Source organism: Dunckerocampus dactyliophorus, chromosome 4 (assembly GCF_027744805.1).
Source record: "Dunckerocampus dactyliophorus isolate RoL2022-P2 chromosome 4, RoL_Ddac_1.1, whole genome shotgun sequence".
In the NCBI taxonomy this organism is placed as follows: Eukaryota; Metazoa; Chordata; class Actinopteri; order Syngnathiformes; family Syngnathidae; genus Dunckerocampus; species Dunckerocampus dactyliophorus.
This window is the reverse complement of record NC_072822.1, coordinates 33,264,235-33,282,501: the sequence shown is the minus strand read 5'-3', so window position 1 is coordinate 33,282,501 and position 18,267 is coordinate 33,264,235. Positions and strand designations below refer to the sequence as shown.

General features: G+C 40.8%; 1 protein-coding gene across 1 annotated transcript; it reads right to left on the bottom strand.

Annotated features, from left to right (window-relative positions):
* Positions 1–59: 59 nt before the first annotated feature.
* On the bottom strand, positions 60–6,334 carry LOC129179734 (gastrula zinc finger protein XlCGF57.1-like). The gene is made up of 2 exons (XM_054773378.1): positions 6,061–6,334; positions 60–2,657 (listed from the first exon to the last, which is right to left on the bottom strand). The coding sequence occupies exons 1-2, from the start codon at positions 6,071–6,073 to the stop codon at positions 658–660; spliced, it is 2,013 nt and encodes a 670-aa protein (XP_054629353.1). The 5' UTR covers positions 6,074–6,334; the 3' UTR covers positions 60–657.
* Between the last annotated feature and the right edge of the window lie 11,933 nt (positions 6,335–18,267).

Genomic DNA, 18,267 nt, shown 5'->3' with positions numbered 1-18,267 from the left:
AGAAAGGCTCATGAACAATCGAGACTCAAGAGAATGCTGTAAAACTTTAATGTCCAGCAGGCAAATGTCATATTATCCAATTCATAGTGATGCCATGGAAGCCATTATCTTCACTTGTTTTACTCTGAACTAATAATATTTGATAATTATAATTAAAAATAGAAAGGCCACAAAAACCTACCAGATGGCAGAAATTCATACTGTACACAAGCAAATACACAATGTTATGAAGATTGTTTTTATGTGATTGAATCCAGGTGGGAGAATCATCTCTGGCATGATAGCGCCCATGAAGATAAATGGCAACAAAACATGTCATAAACTCAACATATTGTTCTGTGTCAAGACATTTACAACAACCAACAAAAAAAGCTTTGCACGGATCACAGCAAACATTTGTCCCATGAAAGTCATCATGGCGATACCACCCTGGTTTTTGCAGGAAGCAAGAGCTGACGACTTACCTTCATGAATATTAAGAACTAAACATCAAGTTGCTAGACACATTAGGAAACAACACTCCGAACTTGACAAACACATCAAAAGCAAATTAGTGTTGCATTTAATGTCTAATTAAATAAAGCATCAGACAACTTACTTTGTGATGTGACACCCACCCTGCCTGCATGCAAGTCAGGAATAACAAACAGTAGCTCATCAGTGACTCTGCATGTGTTTGTTCAAAGATGACTTGCGAGAAAAAGTACCGCTACAAATCAAGCAACTAAAAGGTTTTTCTCCCGTGTGCCCTCGCATGTGTGTTAACACATTTGCCTTTTTAGTGAAGCCTTTGCCACAGTCTGAGCAACTAAAGGGTTTCACTCCAGTGTGAGTTCTCATGTGTGCCATCATGTTTACCTTTTGAGTGAAACGTTTCCCACAGTCTGAGCAAGTAAAAGGTTTTTCTCCAGTGTGTGTTCTTATGTGTGAAATCAAATTGTTTTTTCTTGAGAATCTTTTGTCACAAACTAAACAACTAAAGGGTTTTTCTCCTGTGTGTGTTGTCACGTGTGACAGCATAAGTGATTTGGTAAAGAATCTTTTATCACAGTCTGAGCACTGAAAAGTTTTTTCTCCTGTGTGTGTTTTCATGTGCGCCAGCATTGTCGTCTTACGAAAGAATTTTGCACCACAAACTGAGCAACTAAAAGCTTTTTCTAGTGTGTGTGTGCTCATGTGTAATCGCCAATGCGCCTTTCGAGCGAAGCTTTTCCCACACTCTGAGCAACTAAAAGGTTTATCGCCTGTGTGTATTCTCATATGTGCTACCATATTATCCTTTTTAATGAAGTTTTTGCCACAGTCTGAGCAACTAAAGGGTTTTTCTCCAGTGTGCGTTCTCATGTGTGATACCATATTTGTTTTCAGAGCGAACTTTGTATCACAAATTGAGCAACTGAAAGGTTTTTCTCCTGTGTGTGTTCTCATGTGTGCACGCACATACATTTTTTGAGAGAATCTTCTATCACAAACTGAACAACTGAAGGGTTTTACTCCCCTGTGCGTTCCCATGTGTGCCAGCATTGTTGTCTCACGAGAGAATTTCGTACCACAAACTGAGCAACTAAAAGCTTTCTCTCTTGTGTGTGTTCTCATGTGTGCTAGTCTGTGTCCTTTTCGAGAGAAGCTTTTGCCACAGTCTGAGCAACTAAAAGGTTTATCTCCTGTGTGTATTCTCGTATGTGCTAACATATTATCCTTTTTAGTGAAGCTTTTGCCACAGATTGAGCAACTAAAAGGTTTGTCTCCTGTGTGCGTTCTCATGTGTGATACCATGTTTTCCTTAAGAGAGAACTTTTTATCACAAATTGTGCAACTAAAAGGTTTTTCTCCTGTGTGTGTTCTCATGTGTAAATGCAACTTAATTTTTCTAGCGAATCTTTTATCACAAACTGAACAACCGAAGGGTTTTTCTCCTGCGTGTGTTGTCATGTGTGATTCCATATTTACATTGACGTGTGACGTTGTGTCGTCACTATCTGATAGCGGAGCTAAGAGGATGTCTGCCTGTGATCCTCCACAGTGGTCTCCATCAACTTCTGTTGTCATGTGTTGTGGCGAGCTGCCGCTTGGAGGCTCCGCCCCTCTGTTCTCACTTGGATTGTGATGAAGCTGTGAGGACTCAGGTGGTTTGTCGTCAATCTTCACAGAGACAACTGTCATTGGCAAATTGGTGCTATCAGCCTCCTCCTGCCCCAGAAGGTGCTCTCCCTCCTGAGTGGTCCAGAGTTCCTCCTCTTCCTTTTTAACGTGGAGGGACTGGGGATCCTCCTGCTCCGAAGTAGAGCTCTCCCCCTGTGGCTGACGGGGACGTTCTTCTTGACGACCAACAAGCACCTGGACATCTGCAGGACACAAACATAAATTTTGGCGGAAGCTTATTGTGGAATGTGGTTTGTCTTCAAGGTCTTCAGCCGTCAGAGACACAACAGTCAATGGCAACTTCATGGTGAGATCAGCCTCCTCTTTCCCGAGAAGGCTCTCTTCCTTCGGAGTGATCCAGAGTTCTTCCTCTTCCTCTTTAACTTGGGAGGTCTGTGACTCCTCGTCTTCCTCTTTAACGTGGGTTGGCTGTGGATCTCCCTGCTTCAAAGTGGAGCTCCACCCTTGTGATTGAGTGGGACGTTTTTCTTGACGACCAATCAGCTGCTGGACGTCTGCAGGGGACAAACGGATGATTGTGGAAGCTGACCGTGGACTATGATTTAACATTTCTTTGGTTTGTTTGAGGCCAAAATAATTAAACTTAGGAAGGACAACGTGGTGTTGCAAGGCTCTACCGTTGCATGCAGTGCACAGACGCAAAGAAAAGAACTAATGAAGATGATGATTAGGAATCACCGCATAGGGCTACGTTCGCATTGAAATCCAATTTTTTTTTCATGTGGTCATTCACATAGCCAAAGAATCCGACTTGTCAATGTGAACACAGCGTCCACGAATGAGCAAAAGCACAATGTCAAACTCACTGCCATGTGTTTACGGAAGCAACATTGCCTTTTCTTGGTGCGTTTGTGGCAGTTTCAAGGATTTTGTGCAATAGGAGTCAACATATTTTGTCAGCAAGTGATTTTGCGTAAGAGATTAAAAAGGAAGAGGGCAAGACTTTTGGCGATGTAAGATTGTGGGGAACTTGCTGCGACGCCTGTTCCGAGGAGCGTGTGGGTGGAGGTTAGAGCCGGAAGTGGTGGGACATTGCCGTAACCCGCTTCAGAGACTCTTTTTTGAAGAATTTTGGTTGGTACTGTACCTTTTATCCATGTCTTGCACAGCAGAACACCCTTGTCTATGACATATACTGTAGATCGGATATATGCGACCTGACCGTTCAGACTGCAGTAGGTCAGACACATGCATGATGAATTGATTTTAAATCATAAATGAAATTAATTATAACAATGTTTAAAAACAAAGATCGTCAAATCAATTTTCTTCTCTAATAAGGATGCTCCGATCAGGGTTTTATGCTGTCGATTGACTGGTCATCCATTAGCGAGATCTGCCGATACCGATCACATGGAATAACTGTACATTTTTTGCCTCTATTTTTGTGAAACAATTTTTTACTACTTGACACAAATCTGTATTTTATTTGATGCACGTTTGGGAATAATACGAATGCATGGAAATAAATTGTTGAATACTTTGTTTTTTAGTTCAAGATAAAATTAACAATAAAATAATACAAATAAACACAGGGTTTCCCCTCAGATTTTTTTGAAGCTGTGGTGGTGGGCGGCATGGCAGAGCGGACTGCCGCCACTGCAATTTTTTATGAGTTATTTATTAACTTATTTACATTTTTTTTCAACAACTAGGACACATGAACCGAGAACATTGGATTGTTCCGGTCATAGTTTTGCACAATAAATAATAAATAAGACAAATGAAATTGCTATAATGTACATATGTAATGTGTGTGTTGAAAATCTTTCGCAGTGACCAGCCAGTGCGATGCTAACGCTAGCAAGAGCTAATGCTATTCGACACAAGCCCCCAAACAGCTGTCCTCGGCTATGCCTGCCCACAACTACTAGCTGCTAGCCCAAATTTTAGCTAGCCGTTCAATGCAAAATCCGCAGAGACGGCCCGTATCTTAAAAAAACTTGTTAGTCCTTGTATGCCACGGTAGCACTGTATAATTGATAATTAAAAAAACACCTGCAGTGCACCAGTAACTTCTCTCTTCTCCCCGGCGACGTACTTCGTGACAACTCGACTCAAAGCAACACAAATAACTTTGGTCTTGTCGAGAGAGGCATCTGCCAGGGCTGTGAAGCTAAACTCACCATTTAAAATACCCTTTTATTTGTTCCCACTTCTGGCTTCACATCAGCTGCCACGCCAGTGCATTTCCTCAAACTACGGTGTGGGCCGAGGGTCAAACAGGACATGTGTACTTTAATCGCGAGTCAAAAAAATGTGGGCCGTGAAAGGAAACTGCCGTGTTAACTTAACGTGTTTGCTTTGACAGCCCTATTTTAAACATTACCAAAACTTCTTTCCTGGGCGCATTGATTTCACAGAGCCCATAGATAAGAACTAACACTACTTCCATCAACAATGGCAGCACAGAAAGCGTGTGTGTCTGTTTGCAACTACAAATCGTGGCAGACTTTGCGAGAGCCGCTGACGACCACTTTTGGACAAATGAGGATCCAGGACCTTATCTTTTTGAGCCTGAATATACGGAGGATCAGCTACAGGTTTTAGAAGCTGAGGGGGCAAGAAGAGAAAGTGAAGCGGCATGGTATAAATGTTGTATCACATATATACATATAATTGTTAGCGCTAACAACCCCTGCAGTGGTACAAACTTTTTCCCACCTACCCAAAATCAAATGGAAAAGACGCCCCAGGCCAGCTGGACCGGACGGACAACTGTCCATCAAGTAAGTTACCATGATATTAAATCTGATACATGGAACACATAGTGCTTGATATTGCAACACAGCCCATCAAGCCATGTAAAACAAAACATGGAATGTGGGCTGATACTTTACATTTGGTTGTCTATTCGTAGTTACTTGTTCTTGTTTCCCCAGTCAGTACAGATTGGTGTCGTAAGGCATTGTTTTGGAGTGGGCCCGTTATATGTCGTGAGGCACTGTGTCACTGAATTTAATGTTACTGTAGCTTGGTTTATACACAGGTTAGTTATTTAAATAGAACACTGTTGGTGTTTTTTTAAAGGGGCTTTTTTAAGGGTTTTATAGTTGAAATAGTTGTGTCCCATTTATGTGCATTGTTAGCTCCCACATGCTAGCTGTTTTTCTCTCTTTAGAACGCACAGAAAAGGGAAGGACATGTGTGGTCATGTTTCACATGAGAATTGTGGCTATATATGAAAAATATTAAGTGGATTAGAATAATTGGAAAAGCAAAATATATTCCTGAATCTTTACAATTAAGGCAGAAGAAATTAATGACAACAACTGCAGTTTGAGCACATCAACATACAACATCGGTAAAAAAAGATTTCCAAATGATTCTCCAAATCTGTACTGTTTATACTTTTCTTTATGGTCTGTTGTCCTTCAAATTGTCTCGAATTTAATCCTGGGGAACTATCCAACAGTCACATATATTAGTAAGACATAAGTCGAATTCACGAAGTCTACCAACTAAGTAAAAGAGTCAAGGCTTTTCTACCAAAGAAAAAAAGGTCCCTGCATGAAGGTGTCTGCACAGCCCCGGTACGAGGCTCTCTTTCCGGCTTAACAAGGAACGAACAGCACGGTGGTCGATCAACATTTGGGTAGTCGAGGTCTTGTATTTAAACGCGAATTTAAGCTTCACAGCAACCTTTACATATCTAGAGCTACACGTTCTAATGACTAAAAAAAAGCTGTATTTACATTTCAAGTCGCGCTTTTTTCGGCCACTTAGCGCCGCCATGTTGAACTATTTTGTCGAAAGGTGGGCGCGCAAAGAATGTTGGGATATACTGACCGCCATCTTGGATTATATATTTACGATATAGTGATTTAATAAATAAAACTCCTGTACGTTGTCTCACGGGATCTGTATAAAAGATATACAAAGTATAAATATACATACCCTCACTATGCATTATAACTCCTGCCTTGCAAACAGCTTCCTGTTGTTGTCGATGTCGCTCGTTCTCCCCTCGATCGAGAAAGTTCTTCCTCGTACGACGCTATCCCTCTTTCACGAATATTTAATTAGCTGCCGCCATTAGTCCCTCCTTCACAAACCTTTTCAACATTTTGAAAGTTATGTACTCGATCACATTGAGTTGTCTTCCCCTTTGTCTCGCGTCTTCTTGAGGAACAGAAAGGAGGAGCTCCGGAAGGCTAAGAAGAGCAGTAGCGACAGAGTGACGTAAAGGAGTGATGGAAATTTCGGCTCTTTTAGAGAGTCAGTTCTTTTGACTCGGCTCAGTAAAAATAACCGGCTCTTTCGTCTCCCAAGTGGCTCTTCAGATTTTTATGTTGTCTTAAATTAAGTTATGACCAAATGTGTATTATGTAAAATTAATTACTAATTAGTACTTTCTAGTACTATTTATTCTCTGTCCTGGACGGTCCTCTGGACTCCGTGGAGGAAGTGGGGAAGAGAAGGATGTTGGCTAAGCTGACATCCATCATGGACAACACCTCTCACCCGCTACATGACACTGTGGGTTCCCTTAGCAGCTCCTTCAGCAGCAGACTGTTACACCCACGGTGTAAGAAGGAGAGGTTCCGCAGGTCCTTCATACCAACCGCTGTCAGGCTCTACAACACCTGCACCACCTGAACCATGTTGTAGTCACTATGTCACTATGTATTCTTTACTTGCGTATCTTGCTTGCTGCTGTAACAAGTGAATTTCCCTGCTGTGGGATTACTAAAGTACTATACATACATACATACATACATACATACATACATACATACATACATACATACATACATACATAATGTAAATTATACATGATAGCAAATGTTTATTATTGAAATGAATTTATTTAAACTTCAACGAACAGCTACAAAAATATCTTGTTATACTATAAAACACAAAAATAGCCATCTCAATAGACAAATTAGGTCAAAATAGGTCAAAGTTCTTCATGCAAATTTCTAACTATTTAAAACCAAACAACACAACATCACCAAAACACCACAAAACAAAAAGAAAAAGCAGCATCCAGGTAACAGTCGTCTTTATTGAAGACTAGCATTAAAAAAACATGTGCTGCAGCTTTGAGGGTCAAATTTTTCATTACCCCTTCTGTGTCTCAGTAACCTGTCTCCCTTCCTCCTGGCAACACTGACTGAAGTGTCGGTCACGAGCGAATTGGCTCCAAGAGCACCACAGCGTGTGTTTAACCCCGCCCCTCCCCTTGCTCCGAATGGAATGAAACGTTTTGCATCTTTGCAGGTTGGTGTAGTAGTAGCCTCAGTCAGTCATTTTATTAAAGCAACCTTACTGTTGAACTTCAACATCAAAATGTGCTTTGTGATTTTCTGTTTAATTCACGCCAGTGAGTGACTCATAAGAACTCGAGTCAGTGAAAGGAATTGAGTTTCCCATCACGCATCTCAAAGTTTTTGCTCAAGAAAAAGGCAAAGGCTGGACTTTGTCACACAGGGCCATGGAGGTTTGGATTTTTTTTCTCCCTTAATAAGAAAAAGTTTCATTTAAAAACTGCATTTTGTGTTCAGTTGTGTTGTCATTGACTAATATTTAAATTTGTTTGATGATCTGAAACATTTAAGTGTGACAAACATGCAAAAAAATAAGAAATCAGGAAGGGGGCAAACACTTTTTCACACCACTGTCCATGACAGGATACCAGCTCATTAAGTAATATAATGTAGATGAGAAAGCTTATAATGAGGGATGTCCCGATCCACATTTTTCGGCTTCCGATGCGATCCGATTCTTTTTATAGTCTTGCCGATCTGATCCGATAGTGTTTTTTGTTTGTTTTTTTTAATAGTAATAAAGTTTTGTTCCAAACACGAGTTTGTGGAATTGAATATGGTTATGAAAATAGCTCTTCAAAGCATAAAAAATAATGCGACCCAAGTATTGCTGAACTTACTTTTTTATTAAACAGCATGGCCAACAGTATTGTTTGGCTTTGACTCTGTGAGTCAGGTCCCTAATCCAATAAAAGTCCATCCAATAAAAGATAAAACTAAAATGCTCAAGCAAAATACTTCTGGGTAGGACTAATCATTTGACATGCTTGTAGATCAATTTGTGGTGTGATTTAGAATATGATTTTTTTTAACAAACTCTTAGGGTCCTATTCAAGATTCAAGAATCAAGATTCAAGAGTTTTATTGTCATATGCACAGTAAAACAGGTAGTTCTGCTATGCAATGAAATTCTTGTTCTGTTCATTCTCCCAAAAAAGAAAGAAAACACAAGAAAAAGAATAAGAACATAAGAAACATAAATACCAATAAATTAAACAACAACAACAGAAGAGACATTGATACAAACAAATAAATAAATAAATAGATATATAGTGTTATGAGTGTGTTGCGTGCGGCGTGTGTGAGTGCTTCGTTGAGAAGCCTGATGGCCTGTGGGTAAAAGCTCTGTGAGGTCTTGATCACCCGCTGGAGTGCCTTCCTATCACGTGTTGTACAGTTACCGTACCAAACAGTGATGGAGGCGGTAAGGACACTTTCCATAGTGCATCTGTAGAAGCAACTCAGGATTGTGGTGGACATGCCAAATTTCCTCAGTCTTCTCAGGAAGTACAGTCTCCTTTGGGACTTCTTGATGATTTGTTGGGTGTTTACCAGCATACAGTGTGTGCTATTTGGGTTAGTGAATAAAATGCAAAAATTCTTACATTTATTGACCATTTTGTCTTTAGCTTAGCTAACTTTTCTAATGGGATGTCAGCCTCGGTACATATTGCTACAAAATCTTCAACAAACTGTAATGCCCGTGCTTGTGATTAAGGAAGATGTAGTCACAGATGTAATTTCAATCGCGTTATTAATGTAAGATATTTTAATGACACCCCCATTTTGTTATAAAATAAGAGCGCTCTTATTTTGAAGGCCGGAATGTGTTGTGTGTGTTGAGAATGGTAATTGACGGTTGATATGCGCCGGGTGAGAGAATAAACGGGCCTCTCGTCTTTTTTCACTCAGAACCTGCACGTCGTCAGTGGGCATTGTAAAACGGTTCTTACGTTAAAGCAGTAAAACACAACACTGAAAATATACTCATTCCGCCTGATTCGCGCACACAAAACAAACAAACACACACACAGTTGCACTAGCTAAACTTGGCTAACCCCGCTAGCTTCCATTCACGCTCTGTAACAGAGGAGCTCCCAAGGTTTTTCGCCGCCGTTCCGACATGTTTAGTAGTGTTTGTGCGGTCCGTCCCGATTATAAGCAACCGGAGTGGCACTTCCCGTGCGAGCTCCCTACACCACGACGCAGCAGTCCGGGCACAGTGAGAGGGAACTACCACTGTAGCCACGGAGCCAAATGTCCAATGTGAAACTAACTTCAACACGGTACACCGCGGACATGTCTGCATGGTGGTGTTGCGTTTTCTTCTTCTTGGCGGTGGCGGGAGTCAAGAAGCAACCAGCTTTGAGGCGCTTTACTGCACCTCCCATGTTGGAGTGTGGCTCAAGTGTTACGAACGTGATACGGCAACCAGATCGTCACGATCTTTTGGCGGAAGCCGATATTATCCGATCTTCACAAATACAGCGGATCGGCAGCCGATCCTGATCCTGAAGATTGGATTGGGACATCCCTACTTATTATTAGTATCAACTTCGGTCCTTTGCTGTTTCCGTGTGTTTTTTTTAAATGTCCAAATATTTCAAATTTCGTCTTAAATAAGCTTTGTAAATTTTCTTTTTGAAATATTATGACTTTATTCCCATAATATTGTGACTTTTTCCCCAACCTAATTTTCCAACAATTCCAAATGTTTTGTTGTTTGTTTCTCATAATATTAAGACTTAATATTTCAACTATATGCTACTGAAATTACATTATTTTTCCTCATAATATTTCAAATTTATTCTTGTAAAATTGTGACTTTTTTGTGGTTAGAATACGACATCTTTTTTTATATATATTTTGAGTTTCTTCTTGTAAAATTATGGGTCTTTTCTTCATTTCTGCTGTTCGACCTACTACTGCTTAATTGGAACACAAAATGGGTTTCGTGAGCTTATTAAGCCTTGAATTTCATAGACAGATGCATTCGATCTTCTAATCAAAGGTATTTAAGGTGGCAAGTTGCTAATTAGTTTTCTCGTGGAATCTCCTGTGAAAACCGGCAACATGGGGTCCTCAAAACAATGAAAATTAAGACTGTTCACCATCATGGCTTACGCGAAGGCTACAAAAAGGTATGTCAGAGATTTCAGCTATCAGTTTCCACTGTGACGAACATGCTGAGGAAATGCAAACGCACAAACACAGTTACTGTTAAGGCCAGACGTGGTAGGCCAGGAAAAATACACTCCTGATCAAAATCTTAAGACCAAATGAAAAATTGCTAGAATTTGTATTTTGCACATTTGGATCTTAATGAGGTTTTAAGTAGAGCTACAATATGCAAAAGCAAGAATGGGGAGTGAGACAAAAAGCTGTTTGAAAAAGTAATTTATTGAAAACAACAATTAAACTAAAATAGACTGTTTATCAGCTGATCAAAAGTTTCAGACCATCACTCAAAAAATAACAAAACTTTCCAAACCAGAACAAAAAATGTTCTCAGTAGGATTCAGTAATGAGGAGCTCCACCGTTCTTGTTCATCACTTCAAAAACGGCTTTGGGCATGCTTGATGCGAGTGTTTCCAGGAGGCTAGTGGGAACATTGCTCCAAGTGGTGAAGATGGCTTCATCAATGGCATCAACGGTCTGGAACTGATGGCCATTTTTATAAACTTCCCTTGCCATCCATCCCCAAATGTTCTCTATGGGATTGAAATGAGGGGAACATGCAGGATGGTCCAAAAGAGTGATGTTATTCTCCCTGAAGAAGTCCTTGGTCAAGCTAGCATTGTGAACTGCAGCGTTGTCCTGTTGAAGAACCCAGCTGGTACCACACAGACGAGGGCCCTCAGTCATGAGGGATGCCCGCTGGGACATCTGCATGTAAGCGGCCACCGTTTGACGACCCCGCACCACCTGAAGCTCCAATGTTCCACTGAATGAAAAAGCACCCCAGACCATGATGGACCCCCCTCCACTGTGCCGGGTAAAAAACATCTCAGGTGGGATCTCCTTGTCATGCCAGAAACGTTGGAAGCCATCTGGACCGTCAAGGTTACATTTTTTCTCATCAGAGAATAAAACTTTGTTCCACCTTTCAATGTCCCATGTTTGATGCTCCCTGGCAAAGTCTAAACGGGCACTTTTGTGGCATTGAAGGAGACGCGGTCTTTGAATTTGTTTGTTTTTTAAACCCTTTTACCGCAGATGCCGTCTGATGGTTATTGCGCTGCAGTCGGCACCAATAAGGCCTTAATGTGGGTGGAAGACCGCCCTGTGTCTTGATGGACAGCCAATCGGATCCTCCGGCTCAGCGCAGGTGATTTTTTTTGGTTCTACCACTTGACATTGTTCCATAATGCTCAGGATCTTTCCAAAAATTTAGATTGACTGATTTACTGCTCCCAACCTCAGCAGCCATGGCACGCTGCAAGAGGCCTTGCTTATGCAGCTCCACAATCCGATCACGTTCAAAAAGAGAAAGCTTCTTAGCTTTACCATCAGGAGGGCATGACAGTGGGAATGCCTGACAGAAAATGAACATTATGAACAGATTTTGGCTTTTATAGCCTGTGGTCTTAAACTTTTGATCAGGTGATAAACAACGTATTTCAGCTTTTTTTTGTTTTGTTTAAATTACAAGTTCCAAATGTTTTTGTCTCACTCCCCCTTCTTGTTTTTGCATATTGTAGCTCTACTTAAAACCTCATTAAGATCCAAATGTGCAAAATGCAAATTCTAGCAATTTTTCAACTGGTCTTAAGATTTTGATCAGGAATGTATCAGAAAGGCAAAGGATGGTGAGAACTGTCTAAGACAACCCACAGACCACTTCCAAAGAACTTTAAACATCAACTTCTAGTTCGTCGCCTGAGGTATGCAAAAGAACATCTGGACAAGCCAGCTTCATTTTGGAATAAAGTGCAGTGGTGATGCATATAGCACATCTTTTGTTAATCCAATAAACTTCATTTCACTCCTGAAAAATTGCTCTGCCCATCAGTTATTTGAGACATTAAATGAATTTGTAGATTTGTAAACACCCAATGATTTATCAATGAAAATGATGGAAATTGTCAGGGGTGGTCAAACATTTGCATACCACTTTACACTAGGTCCCCAACTTACGAGCACCTGACTAGCGAACACTCGCGGATACGAACACAAGCCGACTGGTCTGTATTTTATTGTATTTTGCCTTGTAGTCAGTCGCTCAATCAGTATTTATACTGCTACTGTACATGCGTGACCAGTAGAGGGCACTGTGACACTGCTAATGCAGCCTTAGAGCTAATGAGACCAACAGAGGAAGAGTTGGGGAGATAGTGTAAAGCTAAATGGAAAGCTAAATTGTACAACCCGGACAGAGCGTGTGATTAAAGTTTATAAAGAGTTAATAGGCCTGCTTAATTCTACACCACCCACAGAACACTATCTCTTTTAGAAGAGTCTAACAACGACTTGTCCTTTTTTTTCAATAACTCCTCCTCCAACTCCACCACAATGACGTATGCTTGACCACTCCTCTTCAAAGGTAAATAACATGTATCATTACGTATTATATCACTTTTGTTTTTTTCATTAATTATCCTGGTTTAATATTACTACTGCATCCAAACTCGTATTTACATACATACACATATACTGTATATGTATACACGTACATGTAGTACCTATATCATTGGTAATATTACCTTTTCCCCTACTTAAGATCGATTCCACATAAGAACAGTCGTCTGGAACCAATTGTGTTCGTTAGTTGGGGACTTAGTGTATATGCAATACTGTATATGCGTTTTTAAATTTTTTTTAATACATTTTCTTGTTAAATTACATTTTTTAAATGTGCCACAGGCTAGTGAAAAAGCAGCTGCGGACCACAAATGGCCTCCAGGTCACACTTTGGACACCCCTGACCTGCATGAATGAGAATATTCACAGGCATCTGTTTGTTACAACTGAATTTATTTTAACTAAGGCTCACTCGTTTATTCAACAACAGTTAAATAGAGTTCCAAACAATAAAGGACGTGACATTACCAGAAGTTACTCCTTATCCGGACATCCTTCTGGGGGCTTTTGGCAGGCACACCAACTTATGGAAGGGGTACACATCAAACTTAGGGAATTTAACCAAACATGTTAGGAAAGAACTGCTATACAACCTCAGATCAAGTTGACCTCTTCTTTAGTGCAACCAGAGTTTACAGAAAGATTCATTCTACAATAACAAATGCATGTGTCAAGTTGAAAAAAAAAAACAACAAAGCTTTGCATGGATCACAGCAAACAAAGTAGAAGAAATAGACATGGAAAATCATTTGTCTCATGAAACTCACCAAGGCCACAAAACCCTGGATTTTGGAGGGTGCAACAGATCATTTGCATTTTATGAATACAAGGAAATTACCATCAAGTTGATAGATACATAGGAAAACATAATTCAGACCATGACACACACATACACACACACACACACACACACACACACACACACACACACACACAGTACATCAAAAACAATTTGATGTTGCATTCACTGTCCAGATTTAAATACAGCATCAGACAATTACTTTCTGATGTGACACCAACCCTGCCTGCATGGAAGTCAGGCGAAACAAACAATGGCTCATCAGTGACTCTGCAGGTGTTTATTCAATGAGGACTTGCGAGAAAATGTACCGCCACAAATCGAGCAACTAAAAGGTTTTTCTCCGGTGTGTGTTCACATGTGATAACATTCCTGCCCTTTTGAGTGAAACTTTTGCCACAGTCTGAGCAACTAAACTGTTTTTCCCCAGTGTGTGTTCTCATATGTAAACGCAAATTCCCTTTTCCTGAGAAACTTTTATCACAAACTGAACAACTAAAGGGTTTTTCTCCTGTGTGCGTTCTCATATGTGACCAAATAAGTGATTTAGAAAAGTTTTTATCGCAAACTGAGCAATGAAGCTTCTCCTGTGTGTGTTCTCATGTGTGCCAGGATTGTTGCCCTGCGATCAAATTTTGTACCACAAACTGAGCAACTAAAAGGTTTTTCTACTGTGTTGTGTTCTCATGTGTGTCAGCATTGTTGTCTTCAGAATTTTGCACCACAAACTGAGCAACTAAAATCTTTTTCAGCTGTGTGTGTTCTCATATGTAATAATATATGTCTCTTATTAGTGAAGTTTCTGCCACAGTTGAGCAACTAAAGGGTTTTTCTCCTGTGTGCATTCTCATGTGTAAACGCAAATTCCTTTCTTTAGAGAATCTTATTGCACACTGATCAACTACAGGGTTTTTCTCCTGTGTGTGTTCTCATGTGTGCCAGCACTGTTGCCTTATGAGAGAATTTTGCACCACAAACTGAGCAACTAAAGGGTTTTTCTCCTGTGTGCGTTCTCATGTGTGTCACAATTGCTGTTTTTTGAGAGAATTTCCGACCGCAAACTGAGCAACTATAAGGCTTTTCTCCTGTGTGTGTTCTCATGTGTGACAGCATGTGTGTCCTTTGAGTGAAGCTTTTGCCACAGACTGAGCAACTAAATGGTTTTTCTCCTGTGTGCGTTCTTATATGAGTCAGCATTGTTGCGTTCAGAGCAAATTGTCTACCACAAACTGAGCAGCTAAAAGGTTTTTCTCCTGTGTGCGTTCCCATGTGTGCCAGCATTGTTGTCTCACGAGAGAATTTTGTACCACAAACTGAGCAACTAAAAGCTTTTTCTCTTGTGTGTGTTATCATGTGTGCAAGCCTGTCTCCCTTTCGAGAGAAGCTTTTGCCACAGTCTGAGCAATCAAAAGGTTTGTCTCCTGTGTGCGTTCTCATGTGTGATACCATATTTCCCTTAAGAGAGAACTTTCTATCACAAATTGTGCAACTAAAAGGTTTTTCTCCTGTATGTGTTCTCATGTGTAAATGCAACTTAATTTTTCTAGCGAATCTTTTATCACAAACTGAACAACCGAAGGGTTTTTCTCCTGCGTGTGTTGTCATGTGTGATTCCATATTTACATTGACGTGTGACGTTGTGTCGTCACTATCTGATAGCGGAGCTAAGAGGTTGTCTGCCTGTGATCCTCCACAGTGGTCTCCATCAGCTTCTGTTGTCATGTGTTGTGGTGAGCCGCCACTTGGAGGCTCCGCCCCTCTGTTCTCCTCACTTGGACTGTGATGAAGCTGTGAGGACTCAGGTGGTTTGTCTTCAGTCTTCACAGAGACAACAGTCATTGGCAACTTTGTGATATCAGCCTCATCCTGTCCCAGAAGGTGCTCTCCCTCTTGAGTGGTCCAGAGTTCCTCCTCTTCCTTTTTAATGTGGAGGGGCTGGGGATCCTCCTCAACTTTAACTTGGGAGGTCTGTGACTCCTCCTCTTCCTCTTTAACATGGGAGGTCTGTGACTGCTCCTCTTCCTCTTTAACTTGGGAGGTCTGTGACTCCTCCTCTTTAACGTGGCAGGTCTGTGACTCCTCCTCTTCGTCTTTAACATGGGGTGGCTGTGGATCTCTGTGCTTCAAAGTGGAGCTCCACCCCTGTGGCTGAGTGGGACGTACTTCTCGACGACCGATCAGCTGCTGGACGTCTGCAGGACCCAAACAAGGGTGATTGTGGAAGCTTACTGTGGACTATGATTTAACAGCTTTTTTGGTTTGTTTGAGGCCACAATAATTAAACTTAGGTCGGACAAGCTGGCGTTGCAAGGCTCTACCGTTGCATTCAGTGCACAGACACAATGTGAACAGCTCCTAATGAAGACGACGATTAGGAATCACAACGTAGGGCTACGTTCACACTGCAGGATAACCTTTATTGTGAAACAATATTTGTACTATTTGACATTAACCTGACCTTAAAAATTTGGTAGTTGTTTTGGAGTAATACTAATACATGGGAAATAAATTAACAATAAATCATATATTCAAAGGACGCGTGGACCACCTTCTTTTCCTTTTCTTTCACAGCAGCAAATAAATACAACACAAATCCTCTCCTTCAAGAAGTAGACGCAAGTGTCGCCATGTTGGAAGTCAAGTAAACAATGGCAAACTTCTTCTGCTCTAGTTTAGTATCGTGGTATACGCGTGTTTGATACACTGCCCCCTGCAGTTTGGCAGCAGCCGCCGCACGGAGTATCAAGTCAAACGGTGTCTCTGACGGATTTTGGAACGGAAAGTGTAACCCAGCTTTCACACACAGAAAGCAGCACTGTCACTCTGCCGCTCTCTCTCAGTTGGCTCTACGAGGAGACGAGCGAGAAAAGAAACTGCATTTTTTGTTACACCATGTTAAACTGTGACTTTGTAAAACAATTAGGGCTGTCAACTTATTTAAATTAGTAATCAAATTAATCGCAATTAATCATGATTATCACCACGTCACACGGTTACCTTATATTACCTTATCATATCACCTTATCATTTTCCTATGTATTTAAAAATGGCAAATAGTACATTTCGAATACATGAAGTGAAATAATGTATTGCAATTGATGTGAAACGGATGGGGGTAGGATTAAAGAAGCTTTGCTTCTTCCTACTCCATATTGGACATGTAGAACTGTGAATTGTACTATGTGATGTATTCCAATGTAACTTGTATGCATGTTCAAAATAAATTAAACAATTACCATTACCATGAAATATGCCCTTTTTTTTTACTGTATTTTACTGAAAGAAAGATAAACGGCAGGGCAGGATTTTATTATTTATATATATACAGTATATATATATATATATTTTTTTTTATGTATTAGCAGCACGAAGTTAACTCAAAATTTAAATCAAGTTAAGAGATGGCATATACATTTGAAAATCTATTTCCCTCACGCTGGTTTCTTAAATGCGCTGCACGGTGGGCTAGTGGTTAGCATGTTGGCCACAAAGTCAGAAGATCGGGAAGACCTGTGTAGAGTTTGCATGTTGCATGTTTGCATGCGTTAATGACACAAAAAAATTGAACGTACCGTATTTTCACAACCATAATGCGCACTTAAAAGTCTTAAATTTTGTCCAAAATGGACGGGGCGCCTTATAATGCGGCACACCTTGTGTGTACCGAGTTCCAAAATCTTGTGTCAGTGTTGCTGTGTGACTTTTATGAGCGCTCCGCTCGACTGACTGGGAGCGTCTCCTGCCGACACAGTGCTTGTATAGAGGAAAGGTGGACATGACTGAGAACGCTAAAGGCACGCCCCCAGTTTTTATATAGGTATATTTTATGAAACAGCGCCATCTATCCATCTGGGCAAGGACTACCGTGGCGCAGCAACATCCAGCGGATTACAAGGAAAGCTGGCCATCTTCCGCTCCTACTGCAGTAAAAACATTGCAGACAAAGACATCCAGCCCAACTATATCACGACGACGTGCCGCTCACTTTCGACATCCCGGTGAACCACACAAGCGATACACACAACAGGACACAAGACTGTTGTGCTTGGTTGCCATGGTAATGTACAGAAACTGCTACCTGTGGTAATTTTTAAGAGGAAGACATCGGTGTAAACACGGCGATGGATGACAGCTAGCGAACACAGCTTCACTAAGACTGGGAGGCAGCGCGGTGCGAGTTACGCCACAATTTGTGAATGGATTGTGGATGCTTGCGATAACGTGTCTGCTTGCACAGTTGTTCAAGCTTTCGCAAAAGCCAGCATCATTTCTGAGGCGCCGCAAGGCAACAAGACTGACTGACAATGACGACAGGGAACCTGGTGTGTTTGATGGAGAACTTGCCCCGCTGTTCATTTGGGATACAGAAGATGAGGACTTTGATGGATTTGTGGATGAGGATTGATCAAAAATAACGCTTTAACGTTGTATACGTTGCATCTCTGTGAGATGAACATAGATGCAATTGTTAATACACGTGTCCACCTTTATCTAAGACTACTATACAACGTTTTAAAGTGAAACTTCGCTTAATACTTCCCTGCAGGATTTACAAGGACTCATACATTCACAAGTTAATGTCTTCATTCAAATCATCTGGAAAATGTTCCAAATAATGTATTTAGTTGCCATTTGATATATTGCATGTTTTGAAAGCTGCTACATTGCAACAT